This window comes from Labrus mixtus, chromosome 10, assembly GCF_963584025.1.
Source record: "Labrus mixtus chromosome 10, fLabMix1.1, whole genome shotgun sequence".
Taxonomy (NCBI): domain Eukaryota; kingdom Metazoa; phylum Chordata; class Actinopteri; order Labriformes; family Labridae; genus Labrus; species Labrus mixtus.
Genome location: NC_083621.1, coordinates 13859423 through 13877746, shown reverse-complemented (window position 1 = coordinate 13877746; position 18324 = coordinate 13859423). Strand labels below are relative to the sequence as shown.

At 39.1% G+C, this 18324-nt stretch overlaps 1 protein-coding gene across 5 annotated transcripts; it reads left to right on the top strand.

The window, feature by feature from the left end:
- Positions 1 to 402: 402 nt before the first annotated feature.
- On the top strand, positions 403 to 18245 carry ocrl (OCRL inositol polyphosphate-5-phosphatase). Of its 5 annotated transcripts, none has more exons than XM_061048450.1 (24): positions 403 to 800; positions 1375 to 1453; positions 4016 to 4107; positions 4443 to 4481; positions 4854 to 4967; positions 7192 to 7359; positions 7478 to 7721; positions 7839 to 8009; positions 8144 to 8245; positions 8332 to 8446; positions 8601 to 8717; positions 9086 to 9267; positions 9607 to 9718; positions 10120 to 10229; positions 10486 to 10621; positions 10766 to 10876; positions 11048 to 11213; positions 11915 to 12150; positions 12841 to 12864; positions 14378 to 14497; positions 14815 to 14899; positions 15311 to 15438; positions 15558 to 15669; positions 16206 to 18245. In XM_061048450.1, the coding sequence occupies exons 1-24, from the start codon at positions 758 to 760 to the stop codon at positions 16328 to 16330; spliced, it is 2931 nt and encodes a 976-aa protein (XP_060904433.1). In that variant the 5' UTR covers positions 403 to 757; the 3' UTR covers positions 16331 to 18245. The 5 variants fall into 5 exon arrangements, with proteins under 5 accessions (XP_060904433.1, XP_060904432.1, XP_060904435.1 ...); XM_061048449.1 differs by having other exon boundaries at positions 7836 to 8009; XM_061048452.1 differs by lacking the exon at positions 12841 to 12864.
- Positions 18246 to 18324: the final 79 nt, after the last annotated feature.

The following is an 18324-nucleotide window of genomic DNA, read 5'->3' as shown; positions in this document are numbered from 1 at the left end:
TCACCTCTTAAGAGACAAATAAATCAACTAAACAAATCGAATTACACAATTTCAATTTGACTTTCAATTTGACTTTATTCTCAGAATTCTGAGTTTAAAGTCAGAACTCTATTTTTTTTTATGTGTGGCCCTAATCCTCTTCCGTAGATAGAGCCTCTGAAGTTTTCGAAGTTTAAATAAAAAACAGATAAACATTTTTCGTGCAGCAAGACAATCCCAGTGTGTTGAACACGACACATTCTTGATTTTGATATGAAAAGGTGATGTCTCCTTCTTTACCGCATGGTGCCGCAGATGATGTTGTTCAGGTATGCGACAGAGGGTGGCGTTGTTTTATTCTCATCTGTGTTGCCTACTGCCGTAAATATCAAGAAGAAGAAGAAGAAGAAGAAGGAGGAGAAGAAGCAGGGAGAGAGGGACAGGAGTGGGAGGGAGTCCACATAGCTGCAAACTCTCTGCTACAACATTAGGAGCTTAAATCTGCCAGCCCGATGCATGTACAGGAAGAGAAGCCGGATACTTCAAGGCGTATGACAGAATGGCGCTATAACCGGGATATTACAACATCTGGGCTGTGTTTGTGACCCGTATCTGACAACATCAACATCTGGCTAACAGGCTAGCTGAACAGCTGTCACCCCGGAAGGCCGCCGCGCCGGGTGGGGATTTAACTTTCTCTCTGTCCGCGTCTCTGGACTGAGCCAACACAAGAGTGGCTTTCAAATGATAAATCACTGTTTGTTCTTCATCGGTAAGAATGGACTCCTCTTTAGGGATATGCGAAGAGGAGTGCTTGGCAATATCCTTTTTTTTGAATTAAAGTTACAAGCGTTTTGCTTTTAGCTCGGTGGCTAACGTGAGCTAAACGAAATGCTCTCTGTTACCGTGAGAAGAAAAGCTACATTTATGGTTTTGTTTTATGAAGACATGCTCGAACCGTGATTGTGTTAAATGAACTAGCTGGTAACAAGTGAGGTTTTTGTTTTGTTTTACCTAGGTGTTTTGTAACCACAGAGCTCTAATTTTAGCACACTAACCACACTAATACTAACCAGTCTAGTAAATACTTGAACAACTTGTATGACGTCAGCCATGTTTAAGTTTTATTTGCTGCCATTAACAGCCACTGAACTGCTTTCTGTATTCCCCCTCACTGCCTTTATGAATTTGCACATTTGTCACATTAATTTGCCACCTACTTTTAATAAGCTTCTGTAACACTGCTCATCACCTCTTAAGTCCTTCCAGGCTTTCTCACTAAAATAAAAGGCAAATGATCAATTAAATCAAATAAGATAAAGTGATAAAATAACAACTAAGTGCACGTATCTTCACGCCTCTGTCAAAAACTATTCCTTGATTGTTTTGTTCACACTGTGAGAGGTCAGGAGCTGAGGGCTGGCCAGAAGGAGCCAAGACTACTGTCTCTAATAGAGCGCAGTGGTGAGTTTATGTAAGTATTAGAGAACCTGATGACTTTAATGTATACATTTCTTTTGATAGATAGAAGGTTAACTCAGTCAACATTTTTACGTGATAGTCTGCAGCATTAAGTTCCTTGCCCTTGTAGTAGAAGCGTAGCTTGGGTTTTTTTTTTTCTTTTTCTGAGGAGTCTGTGCTACACCTTTTTTAGTAGGTCAATTTATTTGTTTGCTTTTCAGTCTTCTGCTGCCTTTTATTGGCATGAAACACACAGGTGTGCTGCTTTTAAGGCCAAATAAGGATCAAGGATACCTGCTTTTTGCAACATAACAATGAGTAAGGTCTTTTCCTTTCCTGCTCTTTTGTAATGTTAACAGACAATGAGTAAGGTATTTTACCTGCTTTTTGTAAAGTGTCTCGAGATAACACTCGTTATGAGTTGACGCTATACAAATAAAAATTGATTGATTGATCAATTGGGTCACATTGAGTAAGAAAACAAAGGGTGATTTAGATTGCACAGTTTGATTATTGAGATTAAAGTTTGATCAGCGAGTGGTATTACATAAGAATTGTGTTGTTGGAGGCCGTTTGTGAGGCTTTATCAGAATAATAATAAAGCACTATTTTAGTCAAGGTTTTCCAGTGGTATAGTACTTGGCAGTGTATGATAATGTTGCACGTTATAGTTAGAACAATGTTCAGTGTCAGGTGTCTTGTAGCCTGTCTTGAAGTAAGTTAATTGCTGCGTGGATCAATGACTCTTAAGAGGAAAGAAAGTCGGCTACAGGCCTGTGGTGCTGTAATGATTTGGCTCAGTGTTACAGTACATAAGCAGGATTTTAACCCGGGTCTTGGCAGCATCGGCGTTTTGTGAAAAGGGAAGTTGTGAGTGACAGTGGTGGGTGTGTCAAATCCTCCCGAGTTGTTTGTGTTTGTGTAGCAGGTTGTGGCATGCACTAGTGCGAGGGAGAAAGCTCCTACTAGCAGCAGGCAGCTCACTTCCACTTAATCAGAATTCCTCAACTTAGTCCTGGATGTAATGAGTCTCACATGGGCACACAAGCTCCGTCATCAGCTGACTGTTAAAACCACTCACACTAAACTCCAGTCATGAAATAAAGGTGCCGTCAGGGTGTAACTTGATGCTGTACAGATATTTACAATACAAATATATTTAAATTAACCAAGTGGAGTGGCTGACCATTTTCTAAATCATTTTTTGGCATAGAATCAGGTGCACAAGACAAAAGAGAAATACTTATGTGAAACTCTTTGTAGTTGTAACTTAATGTTCATTTTGAGCCTTTATATATATATATATATATATATATATTTTTTTTTTAACAGTTTAAATTTACTGGGACATTGCACATTCATAACATTTCTGTAAATGTGCCATTTTAGCCATCATGGCTCATTTTCAACTGCAGTCCCCTGGACAGGTGAGGGACAGAACAATAGACACAAAAGCTACTTTAAGACAGAGCAGCAATACTGAACACTCAGCAGTGCACGTATAGGACGCTTAAAACCGAGGACAGCAATAGTCTACATAAAAGAAATATACCAAAATGTAAGTGTTGGTAATAAGCACCTGTCAGTCAGTGTTAGCAAGATTGTGCTTGTGACCAACAGAAAGTCAAGTTTTTCCTGTTTTTCATTATTATTATTTATGTTGCTACAATGCCTACCATCGCAGTTCTTTGCCACTGATGCACAAACACTGATCTGCAGATGTGATAAAGGTGTAAAAAGAGCTGTTTTAAAGTTAAAGGCAGCATTATTTGACTTGCATTGGCTCAAATGATATTCCTAAAAGACCGTGTTACCACAACATGTGATTTAAAACCCTTCATTTTCCGCCACAACATTCATGTCATAAGCAGTGCTGCTGTATTATTGGGTCTTTCTCTCATGTCATCCATTTTCGTGAGAAGGGGTCACTCTCATCTGTTTACTGTCATCTAACTTACTACATCAGGAAGGCTGTTGCTGATTCATGAGATCATCAGATCGTGCAGGGCTGAATCATTTCCCTCTCTTCAACGGTATTCAGACTAATTGTGCAGCGGAGGGGAAACGTGGGCACGGCCCCGGACTTTCTGACCCTAGCCGTGTTAGTCATCCATTGTTAGAGAGTGAAATATGACCCCACCTACATGTACGACCACATCACAGATTTCAAGCTTATTAAACGGACTCTTTAAGACCTGCTCTTCTGAGTGTGCTGCACGTTGCTACACAAAACCTTTCAACAAAACATGACTGAAGCTGACCGAATGTGTCTCTTAAGTAAAGTTTGCGTCATTGCTTTCTTCAAGCTTTGAGTCTGCAGATCAGGCTAAAAGAAACTACTGCATGTTTGCATGTGCATTTCAGATTGTTTTAATCCTAAATTCACATTGTAATCCTTTTAATTATTACAATTGAATTCTAATAATAAATTTTCCTATGTGTTGCATCTAATATTTTCACACCCATGTCTGTGAATGAAACACGATTTTAAACGCATAAGAATGAGCAAAAGGGGGAATCGTGTGTATTTGAAAGCCGATGTGAAGCTGAACTCTGTGCTCATCTCCTCATACAGATTACGTGTTTTGGCCACACCTGATGCCGTAGTGTCTCGTCCTGTGGCTCAGCTGTCCATACCCATCAATGACCATTTCCAAATTGTGCGAGGTACGTCACTTTTTTGTATTCAATATTAAATGCGCAGTTGAAACATTTTGGCTATGTAAAGGATAATTCAATATTCAGAATATAAGCTTTTCCATGGACACAAAATTCTTAGATCCATTTGCATGATAGTGTTTCTGTTTACTCTGAGTTTTGTCTCAGTGTTGTAAAAATTGAAAGTCGAGGGAGCCTTTCCTTTGCATCTGGTAGGCAAATTTTAAAAATCAACAGGACACAGAAGCTTGTTGTTTTAATTTATAACACCACTGGTTTACTGCCACAACGGACCTTTGAACCGCATGCATACTGTTTAACCTCTCATTTCTCCTTCATTTCAGAAGCTGAAGAGGCTCTTCTTATTAACTTCTCAGTTGATGGTAAGTACTGGCCCTTTACTCTCTGCTTTGTATTTGAACAGATCATGTTAAAAATATTTGTTCTTCTCGCCCTTTGGAATGAAATGGGTTCATATTGTTGGTACAAAAAGAAGCTAAAACATGCTATCTATTAAAACACAGCCTCTATCCCACCTTACTACATTTTTAGAGCGGGGCCTTTGGGTGAATGTCTACCATCCTTTATTTAGCTGCAGACGCTGGTCATGAGTTACCAGGGCTCCCTGAAAGAATGGTGAATTGTCTCACTATTAAATCACTCTGCTTTGTTTTCAAGACAGCCTGCAGCTCTAATGGGTGTCCCAAGTTTCAAGGTGTCAAACAGGTCTGTGTGTTTTCTGTTCCCCTCTCTAGCTTGTGTTCGGGTACGAATCAAAGGACAAAAATCCCCAGAGCTGCTGCTGGACCTCCAGGATGATGAACGGACGCAGACTTTCCTGGCCCAGGTGAAGAGTGCTCAGCAACAAGGTAAGACGTCACTGTCTGTCAGCAGTCTGAAGCAGATAGATGATTAATTATTTAATCAGTCATCTAACATTTATTTACTAAGGGTGGATTACACCGCTCGCTGATTTCCTGTGTATTCTTGCCACACACACACACACGGGTGGGTTTTTTAGAAATCGGATCCACCTTCGTGAAAGCAGCCGGAAAGAACCAAAGCTGAAGCCATTATGCCCTAATTTTATTACAGTCTTATTTTAGCTGCGTAACCGACACTCTTCAAATGGATGAGCAAACTGTTGTAACTGTTTGGATCCAGGAAATTACAAGTTATGAATGGAAGCTACTACAAGAACCGATGTGGAGAATGTAACAATTGTGTTAAGAATTGTGGCTTTTGGTTTAGTTTTAAACATCAAGAAAAATAATGTGATAGGTAAATATTTTTAAATCTATTTTTATATAGATATATTCTGTTAACCTCAAAAAACAAGCCTGTTATTGTCAGGCTGGAATATTAAGATGACTCATGTGCTGTGTTAAAGATGTCAGAATTAAAACAACGAACCAATGCTTTATATGTGTATTTAAGAGCTCTTGTTGTTCTTTCTGTCTATTTTAAGGACATTGTATTGCTGACACTACATTGGTTTTTAGCTCTGTGGGTTGTGCTGAGAAAATAGAAAGAATTGCACTTCTGCGTAACCATCTTTGGTTTATTAAGGCTGTCTTCACTGAAGTTGGAGTAAGATTATGTTCAGAAAGTGAATTTACCATACATTGTATTACTGCAGTCTTGGCAACCTGTTGAATGGGATATATGTTCCTGAAACTATGGCAACAGTGAAGAAATCAACACACAGACGCACAACTTTACATAGGAGATGTTTGAACCTGCAATGCACACAACTTAGCCAATCATGGTTGTTCACAGGGGCAGATATCTGTTATGCATTAAGTGTTATTTGGACAGGTGCAGTTTAGTTAGGGCTTGGCAATAAATTGATTTGATTGATTAAATAGAATTTGTGGTTAAAGAAGATTTTCAAAAGTTAAATTCTAGATTTTCTCTTTATTTACTCTGCTGCTCTCCTCTGGCTCTTGTAGTTTAAATCCTCCCCCCTTGTTTACTTCCTACAGAGCGGCTGAGTAGCCTCGGGTACAGTATGTGCCACCCAGCCACAAGTATTTTGCTGATGTTGCTCTTCCTCCTCTGTACTTTTTCTGTACCCCTCGAACTGCATAATAGTTTTACAGCTTGTACTTTAACACCTAAAGATACATTTAGGTTACTTAATTTATCCTCAAAGGGAAATTCAGTTTGCTTTTTGTTAGATTTATTGTTATTTATTTTGTCATTTTATTTTAGAATTTAAAAAAAAAAATCGTAAATCTAGTTTGGTGTGAAAAATCTGCTATTTTATTTTTATGCCATTTTGCCCCAACCCTAAGTTTAGTAATAACATTACAACAAATAACATTTGCACTCACTGTTTTGTTCCAAGAAAGACAATGTAATGATAAAGCAGTTGTGGATGTCTTCAAATGGTACAGAAAGAAATTCGCTTTAAGATGAATGGTTATGACAGAGTACATTTTCTTTTTGCCCACAAGATGTGTTGTGGTTTTTGACACTTTATATAGACTGGTGTCATACCGTGGTGCTTTAAGGGTCCTGTGATTATCTTTATTTATCAAGATAAGATCAAGACTTAAGAAAAATGTTTCTTACTTTGATGCTTGATATGTGTGTTAATGGTTTTTTTTTTACTTTTGTTTTAGCTTTACTAACAAGCACCCTAAAGGAAAAAACTTGTTGTCTTAGCAGCATCATTACAGGACATTGAGTTTGTATTAATAGTTTTTAGGACCTGTTCATTGAGTTTTAGCGGGACCAATGTCAACTACTTTGAAAAAAATACATTTCTACAATTTTCACACCCAAATGTAAGAGACTAACCAACGACATACTGAGTCCCCTGTAATCTAGTTTAAAAAGAAACACCTCTTAACTAGTGTCCTGTTCTTCTAATGGGCCCTACTGTGTTCATATTAACATTAAGTGAGGTCACATGAAACAGGATAGCCTGGAAGAAGGGGGAAATATTGTAAACTTCTATCTTGAGAAAGCTCTTTTAATTGCATTCATCTTTCTAAAGTTTTAGATTATCCATGTTAAGATGTTCATTATTGTGTATGAATCCTTTTGTACTTCTATCTGACACTGCTGTTTTTTTTTTTTTTTCAGTTGAATCCAAACAAAGAAAACCCAAAGTGATGGAGCCTCTTGCACCAGCTGCCCTCAGAGGCCCAGTCCCCATCCCACCACAAAGAGCAAACAAGACTGCTAACACTGTGGGCTCTGGAGTTAATGCACCCAAATCTACCAGTGCACTGCCTCAGAACCTCAATAATGGTACATCAACATATCATACTAAAGAAACACTATTATATGAAATCTGTCTTTCTAAACAGTTTTATTTTTATGTTTGTTTGAATCCTCTGCTTTTGAACATTCTCTTTTTGAAATGCAGTTCAATCGCTCGCCTCAGACTTTGGCTTTGAGGAGAACTTCAATCATGCTCTCAAAGTGGAGGAAAAGAAGAACCATCAGAATCGCCTAGTGGCCTCCAGGGAGCCTCCTCCTGTTCCCCCTTTACCTCCTCGCAAAGCGTCCTACACTCCAACCAATCCTCTGCCTCCCCCACCAGTCCCTAAAGACAGAGCTGTCTCCCTACAGGCCAAAGACAACTCCTTTAACGCTAGCAGCAAACCAGAGTAAGTCAACTCTGCATGATACTATGTCACACCAGAATTTTATTACTGCAGTTCAGGAATGTTGAATTGTCCAAAATAATCCTGATGTTGAGTCATATGTTATTTTTTTTAAAGTAGTTTTAGGCCCGGTTTTGACAGCACAGACAGGCCGTCCTCATGGTGCGACAGCCCCACCACCAACACCATGAGACAGGCGATGTTCAGCAGCCAGGCAGGACAAAGAGAATACCTCATCAAACACCGGCTGGGAAAGAAGGAGAATGAGTACGTGGACATTGAGACCTTTAAGTGAGTGAAGCTCTTTTTCATTCTGTGTGTTATTAAACATTCTGTCTTAATAAAGAAATAAATAAATGTATAAAAAAAGCTGCTCCTGTATAAATTTTCCCCACACATGAATGCTGCTGCTTCTTCTTTTCAAGGATTTTCACAGGAACGTGGAATGTGAACGGTCAGTCTCCTGACAGCAGCCTGGGGCCGTGGCTCTGCTGTGACACAGAACCTCCGGATCTTTATGCTCTGGGGTCAGTGAGATTTTTATTATACAGTGCTATTCTGACCTTGAAGTTAAACTCACTCTGTATTAAGGTGACCTTTTTTCTGACTCTAGCTTTCAAGAATTGGACCTTAGCACTGAAGCTTTCTTCTACATGGACTCGTCCAAGGAGCAGCTGTGGGTGGAAGCTATTGAGAGGAGCTTGCACCCAAAAGCCAAGTACAAGAGGGTGAGTAATGAAGGAGAGATTGACAGAGCAGCTAAGCCTTGGGAGATGCCCTCTGTGGCTAAATGAAAGCATATACCTTAAACGAATACTACTAGACAATAGGGTCTTTTATCATATCGATGATTTTTCTTTTTATCTTTGTGTCCACACACAGCTTCGGATCATACGACTAGTTGGGATGATGCTTGTTGTCTTTGTCAAAAAGACTCTCAAGAACCACATAAAAGAAGTTGCTGCAGAACACGTGGGGACAGGAATCATGGGGAAAATGGTTTGTTCACTCCTAACCTTTGCTACATATCTGACTATACATATACCAATAAACAACCTTGGAATTAAAGTATGTTTTCTCTGTGTTCAAGTGCAGTAGCTAAGGAGAGCTAACAGCCTATAACTTCAACTGAAATATGTTTTTGACGGCTTCTCCTCACACGCACAGTTGTTGTAATGTGACTCCTTTGTAATGTTTTTCTAAATCCTATAACCGTATACTGCACTGGGCCTCTAGTTGATTTATTTGGCTGAAACATGCTTCGTTATACTCTTCCCTTCATGTTTTTCCTCTAAATTAAATGAAGAACTGTTGAAATGTCAAGCTGACAGCCTGTTGTCTGAAATTAAAATGTGGTGACTTTACAGGGGAACAAGGGAGGTGTGGCAGTGAGGTTTGTTTTCCACAACACCAGCTTCTGCATCGTGAACTCCCATCTAGCAGCACACGTGGAAGACTTTGAGCGCCGCAACCAGGACTACAAAGACATATGTGCCCGCATGACCTTCCACTTACTGGACCACCCCCCACTAAGTATCGTCAAACATGAGTGAGTCCCTCAGTAACTAATTTCCAGAGTGAGAACATTTCTCTGAAGTTGTGTTTAACTCTAAACTCTAGCTCACTTCTTGTGTTGTACTCTGTTATTTGATTTTACATGTGAGGGTTTCCAGCTTTCAGTAACACTACTAAATCCATTGTGTACTACAAAGCTTAAGCTCTGTTGTTTAGTCAGACTGAATTTTTTATTCATTCTCAAAAGCAGCTTTACAAACATGAGCTGCAGAAGACAGTTCTCTCAGTGTTGATCGCAAAGTCATGTTCACTTCAGAGCTACTTCTTTTGTTCTGTTGTTTTAAACTCTCTCTGTTTATTTTTCTGGTTTCAGTGTTGTAGTCTGGCTCGGGGATTTAAACTACCGTCTGTTCATGTACGATGCAGCCGAGGTCAAACAGCACATTGCTAAAAATGAGCTTAAAAAGCTGCAGGAGGTTGATCAGGTAAAAAACTGTCATTCATAGTTTATTAATTTAATTGTTTCACATCAATGACCAGCAGTTAAAAGAACAATGACCACCACTTCTTGTTTTTCATAGTTTAAAAAGTATTTCTTGAGTGACTAGTTGTGTAATTAATCATTTTGACACAAGAGAATTTAGCACTTGGATGAGACTCCCAGGCTCTAATTCCCTCTAGAGAATAAGCTTGTTTGTATTAGCAGACTGCAATTGTGTTTTCCTCATGTGAGCTTTTCTGTGACATAACATATGAAATGTTTCCTGGTAATTAAAGATTAGGCATATTGCAACCTTACCATTGTCAGACAGGTTGTTTTCTGTCGATGGTTTGTCTGTTTTGTCTTTTTCAACAAGTAAGACGTTTCAATCTTTTTACTTTGCAGCTGAATATTCAAAGGCAGACGAAGAGAGCCTTCACAGACTTCATGGAGGGAGAGATCAACTTCCTTCCCACGTATAAATACGACCCCAAAACAGATCGATGGGACTCAAGGTATGACACTATACTTTGTTTTTTATGATCAAAATACACAAACTCACTCCTGGCTCTGCTTTTCTAATCCTATTGGCAACTTTGTCTGCAGTTTCTGTTTTTCTTGCTAAGGGATTCTGATTAAATTTGTGCTTGTAAGGAAGCTTTTTCCAGCCTAATCGTAACACAAACACAGAGTCAGCAGTACTGTACAGTATGAATGTCCGAGGTCTGACCTCTAACTTTTCCTCTGAAACTGTGACTGTTTTCCCTGCAGTGGGAAGTGCCGTGTCCCGGCTTGGTGTGACAGAATCCTGTGGAGGGGCAACAATGTCAAGCAGCTCAAATACCGCAGTCACATGGAGCTGCAAACGAGCGACCACAAACCTGTCAGCTCCCTCTTCAGTGTCGGGGTATGAAGCTATGTGGTCTAAAAAGAAAACCTTAACACACTGATTTGTTTGAAAAATGATATGTCCCGCTCTAATTTATGACTTTGAAGTAATCTCTTTTTTAACTGTTTAATCAAAAAATTGGGCCTTATGTGTTTGAAATAGGTTAAAGTGGTAAATGATGAGCGTCACAAAAAGGTGTTTGAGGAGATCGTTCGAGCTATGGACAGAATGGAGAATGATTTTCTTCCATCTGTATCTCTGAGCAGAAGAGAGGTAAACATACACATGACTCATTATGTTTCCTTCCCTGAATGGTATTATCTCATGCACTACTGTTGAACCAGTTACCTTTTACATAGAGCAGCCTGTTGTCATTTCTTATACATTTGTTTTCGAGGTCCTGTTAATCTTTCATTCATGAGCCTTTCTTGTTTCATCCTATAGTTTACGTTTGGGAGTGTAAAATTCCGGCAGCTTCAAAGGGAGCGCTTCATGATAACTAATGACGGACAGGTCCCCTGTCACTTTGGCTTCATCCCCAAACTCAATGACTCGCAGTATTGCAAACCTTGGCTCCGGGCCGAGCCCAGCGATGGATTCTTGGAGCCAAGTAAGTCTGTTTTTTTGTTTTTTTTAAATATCTTAAACGCTCCTTCTTTATTTGACTCCTAGCACACTAGAGTAAGAACTTTGATCCCTCTGCAATCACTGACCTCGGCTAACTGTAGCACTGACTAACTAAATCCCTCATGTTCTCCTTTCTGAATTGTGTGCCTTTGTTTCTGTCCTGTGTGTTTATTTGATGAATATGATTTAGTTGTTAATGTAGAAACTGTGGAAACATTGTCCCTCTTTTTCCTTTTTATAATTGTCATTGGCTTGTAAACTCTATCCTCAGGACTATTTGTGAATAAAATAAAAAGGGAGTTTTTACATACAGTTATATTCTATTATTGTAATTACAAATATTGCAAAGCACTGTGCTATTAGTCCCTTCTTGAATTGTTGCAATATAACCATCAATGGTTCCACTTTTTTTCTTTCCGGTTTGCTAATGAGTCGTTTCTGTTTGTGTCTCACTCACTCATGATTTCATTTTCTATGAGCAGGAAAATCAGTTCTCAAAAACCAAAGATAACAAACAAGGAAGCATAGATGTATATATATTTTCCATGTCAAATATTGGTAAATGGACTGAATTTATAAAGCCCCTGTCTGGTCTTCTATGTTGCATTAGTTTTTAACATCACTCTTAGTTTGTGTGTAATCCTCTAACATTCTTCTTCCGCCTCTTCTTATCTTCCTGAGCAGACGAGACCCTGGAGATCTATCTTGATGTGTATGTCAGCAAAGACTCGGTCACACTGCTGAACTCAGGAGAGGACTCCATAGAGGACATCCTGGTGCTCCATCTGGACCGCGGCAAGGACTACTTCATTACCATCTCTGGAAACTACCTGCCCAGCTGCTTTGGCACATCACTGGAGACTCTGTGTCGCATGAAGAAGCCCATCAGAGAGATCCCCATCACCAAACTCATCGACCTGGTGAGGGAAGGCTAGTCCAGCAGCCATTATAAAAGAGCATGCTGATCTCAGCAATTAAAAATGAACAGGGGCATATTTTGTTTTATTAGTTTACCTTGTGATTTTTAAACTGAAAACATTCATCAACACAGATCAGTTAGGCTCACATTTTTTCTCACTCTTAAACTATTCACTATCTGAAACCTGAGCGGGAACCCGTTAGGGCTTGTTCTCCCCCTCTGGGTAAACTCAGTCACACAGGGAGCCTATATTTGGAGAGCTTAAAATGTCTCAACTTGTGTATTTCTGGCCAAGAGGGGCAGAGAAAATGAGGAAGTTGCAAAAACATGGGAAGGGACCTCCCTAAAGAAGAGTCAGTGACTCAGGGTTAGCACCTCCTCTGCTCTTAACATGTTCATCTCTGTCCAATTCTATATTTCTATTTTTGACTGATTTTGCTTTGGAATAGAGTGCTACGGTCATTCACTGCTTCTTTATTTCTGTGTTAACTATTGCATTCATTTTCCTACTGACTTCGGTGATCTGTGATTCATGCAAGAACAATCCATAATCTATCTACTTTTCTGATTCTATGTTTCTTCATCCTTCTTTCGACTCTCTTCTCTGGTTTTCCCTACATCACCTCTTCTTGCCTTGATCATTCCTTTCCCACTCTTCAACACTGTGGTTATGGGCTGACTTCTTGCTCAGGGAGAGGACAACTACATGGAAAAGGTAAACACTGATAGCGATCAGCTATTCAAACAGCGTTGTTATCACCTTAGTAACAAGACCTCTCTGATCTGCTTTATGACCCTTTATTGCCCATGCCATAAAATGAAACTGGTTTAAGTATTATTGGAATCAGTCATATCAGGATATGTCGACAGAAGAGCCAATTTATGCAACATCCTTTTAATGTGCAACCTCAACATTTAACATTAACAAACCAAAGTATTTATTAACACTTTGATGTCCAACATGTATAGAAAAATACTTGCTCAGTTTCTTTTTGAGAGCTGGGAGGCATTTAGTCTAGCTTCGCATGAAGTGTGCAATCATAGGGAACTAATCAGTGTTCTCTCTGAATCTTATAAGTATGATAACAAAACAAAAGCTGTAAGAAGGTATTTGGCTTGAAACTGGCCATGTGATCAAATTAAGAAAGTGTGTGTTAATTGCAGCCCGTTGCTTCGGCTCCAATTCTTAGCTCAGCTAATCGCCTCATAGCTCTAGTTCCATGCACAGCAGCTTAACCAAACCTCTAATCTAACCCTTTTCAACTGCAATATTGCATCCTGACACTTACCAGCTGTCTACCCAGTCTAGGTTTCAAAAAGCTGACAAGGGTAACGATTTGCAATCTACATAGAACTCTTTACAGACATCCACAGTCGATCAGAGACTAGAACCTTCCAGCTAAATTATAATCTGTGTGTGAGAACCAGTCACACGTTAAATCTTCCCTGGCCAACTGAGGACTGGGTGCTCCAGTTCAACACACCAAAAACATGATCACACTAAATCTAATTTCACAGTAGGTCACCCTCTCAGCACGGCTCCTTCATTAACATGATTAAAGCTAATGAGAAGAAGTACAAGGAGCTGCTCGGCTGGGCTCAAACAGTCCTCTGAAGCCAAACGACGAGTCTAATCCTTCATGTCATAAACTGTTACTGATCAGTGAAACTGAATATCTGCATGAGTGAATAAATATCCACTTAGACTTTCAATCTGGCCCTGTTTCTTTACAAAGAAGCACATTATTCTTTTGTTTTACATTAAAGCTCCCCTGTTCTTAAATCCTGTCCTTGAAGGATCAACACCAAGCTTTGTGTGTTTAAACATTTGACTACATTCTAAAAGTAGCTCCGCAGGTTCACATTGTCTACAAATAAAGGCCCACTCCAGCTTAACTATGTGTGGTTATTTTTGGAAGTTTTCTGAGTTTCACATCCATTTGCGGAGATAAAAGAATGTTCCATCCAGCCCTTAAATGGCTCTCTTTCAAGTCTACAGACCTCAAGGCTAATCCTGACCTCGCTTTTGCTCCTGTCCTCACTAATTGATCCGATGTGTCATATGCACCTGCTATAGTAGTCTCTATTAATCATATTAATGGTAATGTTGTGTCTGGACTCTGGACCTGCTGTGAATGAACACATTATTATTATTAGTAGTATTGAAAATTGTTCCAGGAAACAATCTAATGTCTCTGCTCTGATTTAACTGTCTTCTCTCTTATCAGGAAAGGTCAAAGGTGAGCTTCCTGATGGTGGATGGTGCAAGCACGGAGGACGTACCTCTAAAGATCCCCAAGGAAGTGTGGATTCTTGTCAACCACCTTTTCACCAAATCCTGTGATCAGGTGAGAAAACCGCAGATGATAAAGTACTCAAAGTTACACTAGAGTGTACCAGCTGGTTGTTGAAAGGTGTGTATAAAGTTATAGAGACAGGCAGGTTTATGGGTCTCCCTGATGGGAAGATACTGTTCTTGCTGGTCTGAAGACAAAATCATTTTTTTATGTTATTCTTCTCTGTTTTTATATTTGTAAGGAATAGTTTATCTTAGTTAAATGTCTCCAATCTCTAATGATTTTTTCTAACCATAATGATACTAATAAAACTGTTGGGATCTGATTGATGCCTTCTGTATTTTTTTTTTTTTGCCAATGTCTCCTAGGAGGACTTGTTCCAGACTCCAGGCCTACAGGAGGAGCTGCAGAGCATCATCGACTGTCTGGACATCAGCATCCCGGACACTATCGGTATCCTTGCTTATGATGCTAGGCGAAAAAAAAAAACAGATCTCACCACACCAAGACCCAGATAAGAGTCACTGAATAACTACAGAAAAACAAAAAACACACACATTAGGACAGTGAATACATTGACAATGTTATGTTTTCCTAAATCTTCATAATCTTGAATATAGGGCCTTGTTGTCTGCTTGTTTACTCTCTGCCTGTCGCTTTTAATTGTCTCTCTGCTTTTATTTGCTGTTGTAAAGCACTTTGTTACTTGTATAGAAAAGTGCTATACAAATAAAGTATTATTATTATTATTGTTGATAGTTATCCAGTGAAGTCTGGTGTCTAAAACCTGATCCAGCTTGTGAACCATTAAAATACACCCTGGACACCATACTTCCGTTTTATTTTCCCTAACTGTTCATGCAGTCGGTTGTAACCACTCTGTAGCCGAGGCTCTTCTAATCTTCTTGGAGGCCTTGCCGGAGCCTGTCGTGTGTTATGAACTCTACCAACGGTGCCTAGACTGCTCTCATGACAGCCGCCTCTGCAAACAGGTACAGGGACTAAATGTTAAAGTTACAGAAAGACAGTTTGGCTTTGCATTACCTCAGGATATTCTTTGTACCACGTAGTGTAATGTGTACAACTACTCTTTTTCCCTTGTTGACAACAGTTGATCTCCCAGCTGCCCCGGGCTCACCGCAATGTGTTTCGCTACTTAATGGCCTTTCTGAAGGAACTTCTCAAGCACTCACACAACAACAACCTAACCGCCAGCCTCATAGGTATGACATGTAAACATCCTGTCTATATGCTTACTATGTTTTATAGCTCTTTAAAAAACCTTTTTAAATACTTTATTACCCTATCAGACAAGATTGCACTATTACCGTGTGTGGCTTGATCTTTTTTTTTTTTGTGTGTTGCAACAATTTTTCCTGTTACAGCAACATAAGCTACTCTGCCAATACTTCTATAAAAAGAGGATGTAAAATATCTGACGTTTTTCTAGAACTAGAGACTACGTATGCACTGAGACTAAACAACGTAATGCTCCACAGAAATGACTTTAGTGATTTCATTTAAAGTTACACAAACTGTGAACTTTCACCATACATGGAAATATTTTATGCCAATCAGGGATATTAACACATTATTCTAACAATCATGCTAAATATGTTCACAAATCAAAAAAGCTGGATACATTGAAAAAAAAAATGTTTTAGTAACAAGAGGATTTTTTACAGGACATAACACTTTTTCTTGATAGAGGCTATATTATTTGTTTTCTTAACTCTTTTGTCCTGCTCTTGTATTTAAGCGACCCTCTTTGCCAGCCTCCTAATCCGACCGCCTCCCAACCTGGTGGCCAGACAGACGCCACACGACCGGCAGAAAGCCATCGACTTCATCCTGGGTTTCCTCATGGCGGGAGATGAGGAGTAACATGGCGAGGAGTTAGCGGTCAGGTTTTAGTTGATTCCTAGCCTGACTTACTGATGGGAAGAAAAAAAAAACCTGACCTGGACCTGTAGGACACTGTGTTACACGATCCTCTTGGTATTCTCTCATTGGTTGGACACCAGTGCAGCTTCATTTGCACCCTACCTTTCACAAACTCTCCTGTTTGAAGAAGACTGTGAAGTTTATAGTGGCATACCTTCAGCTGATTTACAGTTTGTCTGCTAAAAGGATTTAGAAAGCACTTGGGAAAGGTTTGAACTGACGAGTCCGAACCTTCTGATAACCTGAAGGCCTCCAGACCTCCGCTGACCCTCCATACTGTAGGTGTTCATGCCAAAAATACATCCTGAACAGTGAGTGATGTGAACACTATGTTTCCGTAGATAATAAGCAAAAGACTTGATTACACTAAAGAAAAGGAAGGTTTTAAGATGTAGACTGAATACTAGTATGCTGTTCAAGCATTAATAGTTAAAAATGGGATAATCAAGGAAATCTATATACTAAGAATGTTTAAGCTTAAGGTAAAGTATGACAATCCTCTATTGTGCAGCATTGTAACGGAGGGGTCTAATGTTAAGATATCTGTATTCTTTGTTACCATTTCCTTTATATTTTAACTGTTATTTATGTTTTACACACTCTGAAAATGTTTTTTGGTTCCTACTTCAGTCAGCTTTATTTTCACTTCTGTATCTGTTTTGAAATTTTCACCTGAAATATTGATCACATGTTTTTTTTAAAATCACCCTGTCATAGAGAAGTCTTCTGTCGTGAACTCTTTTTGTCGTGTTTTTGAGTAACTTTTGTGTAACTTCCGCCGAGAGCCTTATATCTTGTTTTGCAAGTTTCCTCTTGAGTTACAAAACATGTCTGTTAACACACTAACTTCCTGCTCCACCAGAGTCGCCCTCTGTGGTATCTTGATGTCTTAAGTGGTGTACATAGTGATAGTTTCCCTGTTTCATGGATATTTGACTGTCGGTATGGTGGTGAAAATCTGTGATGGTGTCTGCTGTTTGTCATGAAGGTGGTATTGTGATGTCTGTGTTTGTTTACATGTATTCTTTTTTTTTTTTCTTCATGCTCCTTTTTCCATAGTTTTACGCCTTTGTGCTGCCGTGACACAGCCTTTGTGTTCCTCATTTTAAATGCAGATGAGTAACACTCTTTTTTTTTTTTTTTTTTTTTAAGCAATGCAGCATTTTCTGGATGCTGGTTTAGCAAGATTTAATGGCTCATTACTCTGCAGGATGCAGCCCATCTTTGTGCACCTTTTCTCATTAGTGCCACAGAGGATTTGTCTCTGAAGCCACTGTTGCATAAGGTGATTATTTAAATAAGCAACTTCCACATATTCTATATTGAACACTAAAACTCTTTTTCTTTTATTTTTACCCAAGAGGTGTCAGTATTGGCTTTCTGTGTGGATACACATATTCACATGTATCACATATATTCCCTAAGTTTCTCCTGTAATGAAGTGATGTAAAGAACTTTGGAAAATCTGTGTCACAACACTGACAATCATGGCACTTAAAGAAGTTCCTGCCGGGGTGAAGTTGCTCTTTTCCTGTAAAGTAGGAATAGTGAGTAGTTATTCAGAGTATGAGGAGCAATTTTACAATAGCCATTTTTTTGTCTTAGTGTTTGGATGGAACGCTGTCAACATGTCAAACACAACATAATCAATAATCTCTGACTTTATTCTAGTCTTATGCTACTGTACCAGCTGATGTTTTGTACTTGTGTTTTCAGTTTTGTCACCAATCTGTTCCTTAAGTTACGGTACATTTAAAGGTACGCAAAGAAACACTTGCACCTATTTACATCTTTCAGATTTTTTTCTGGTGCTTTTAATTTATTCAACAGAAATAAAACTGTGTATATAAACCTGCTTTGTTTTACCACTCGATACAAACCTCCCTTGAAAAATGTGCAAGTCATGTTGTCAACCTCTTATTTCCAACAACAAC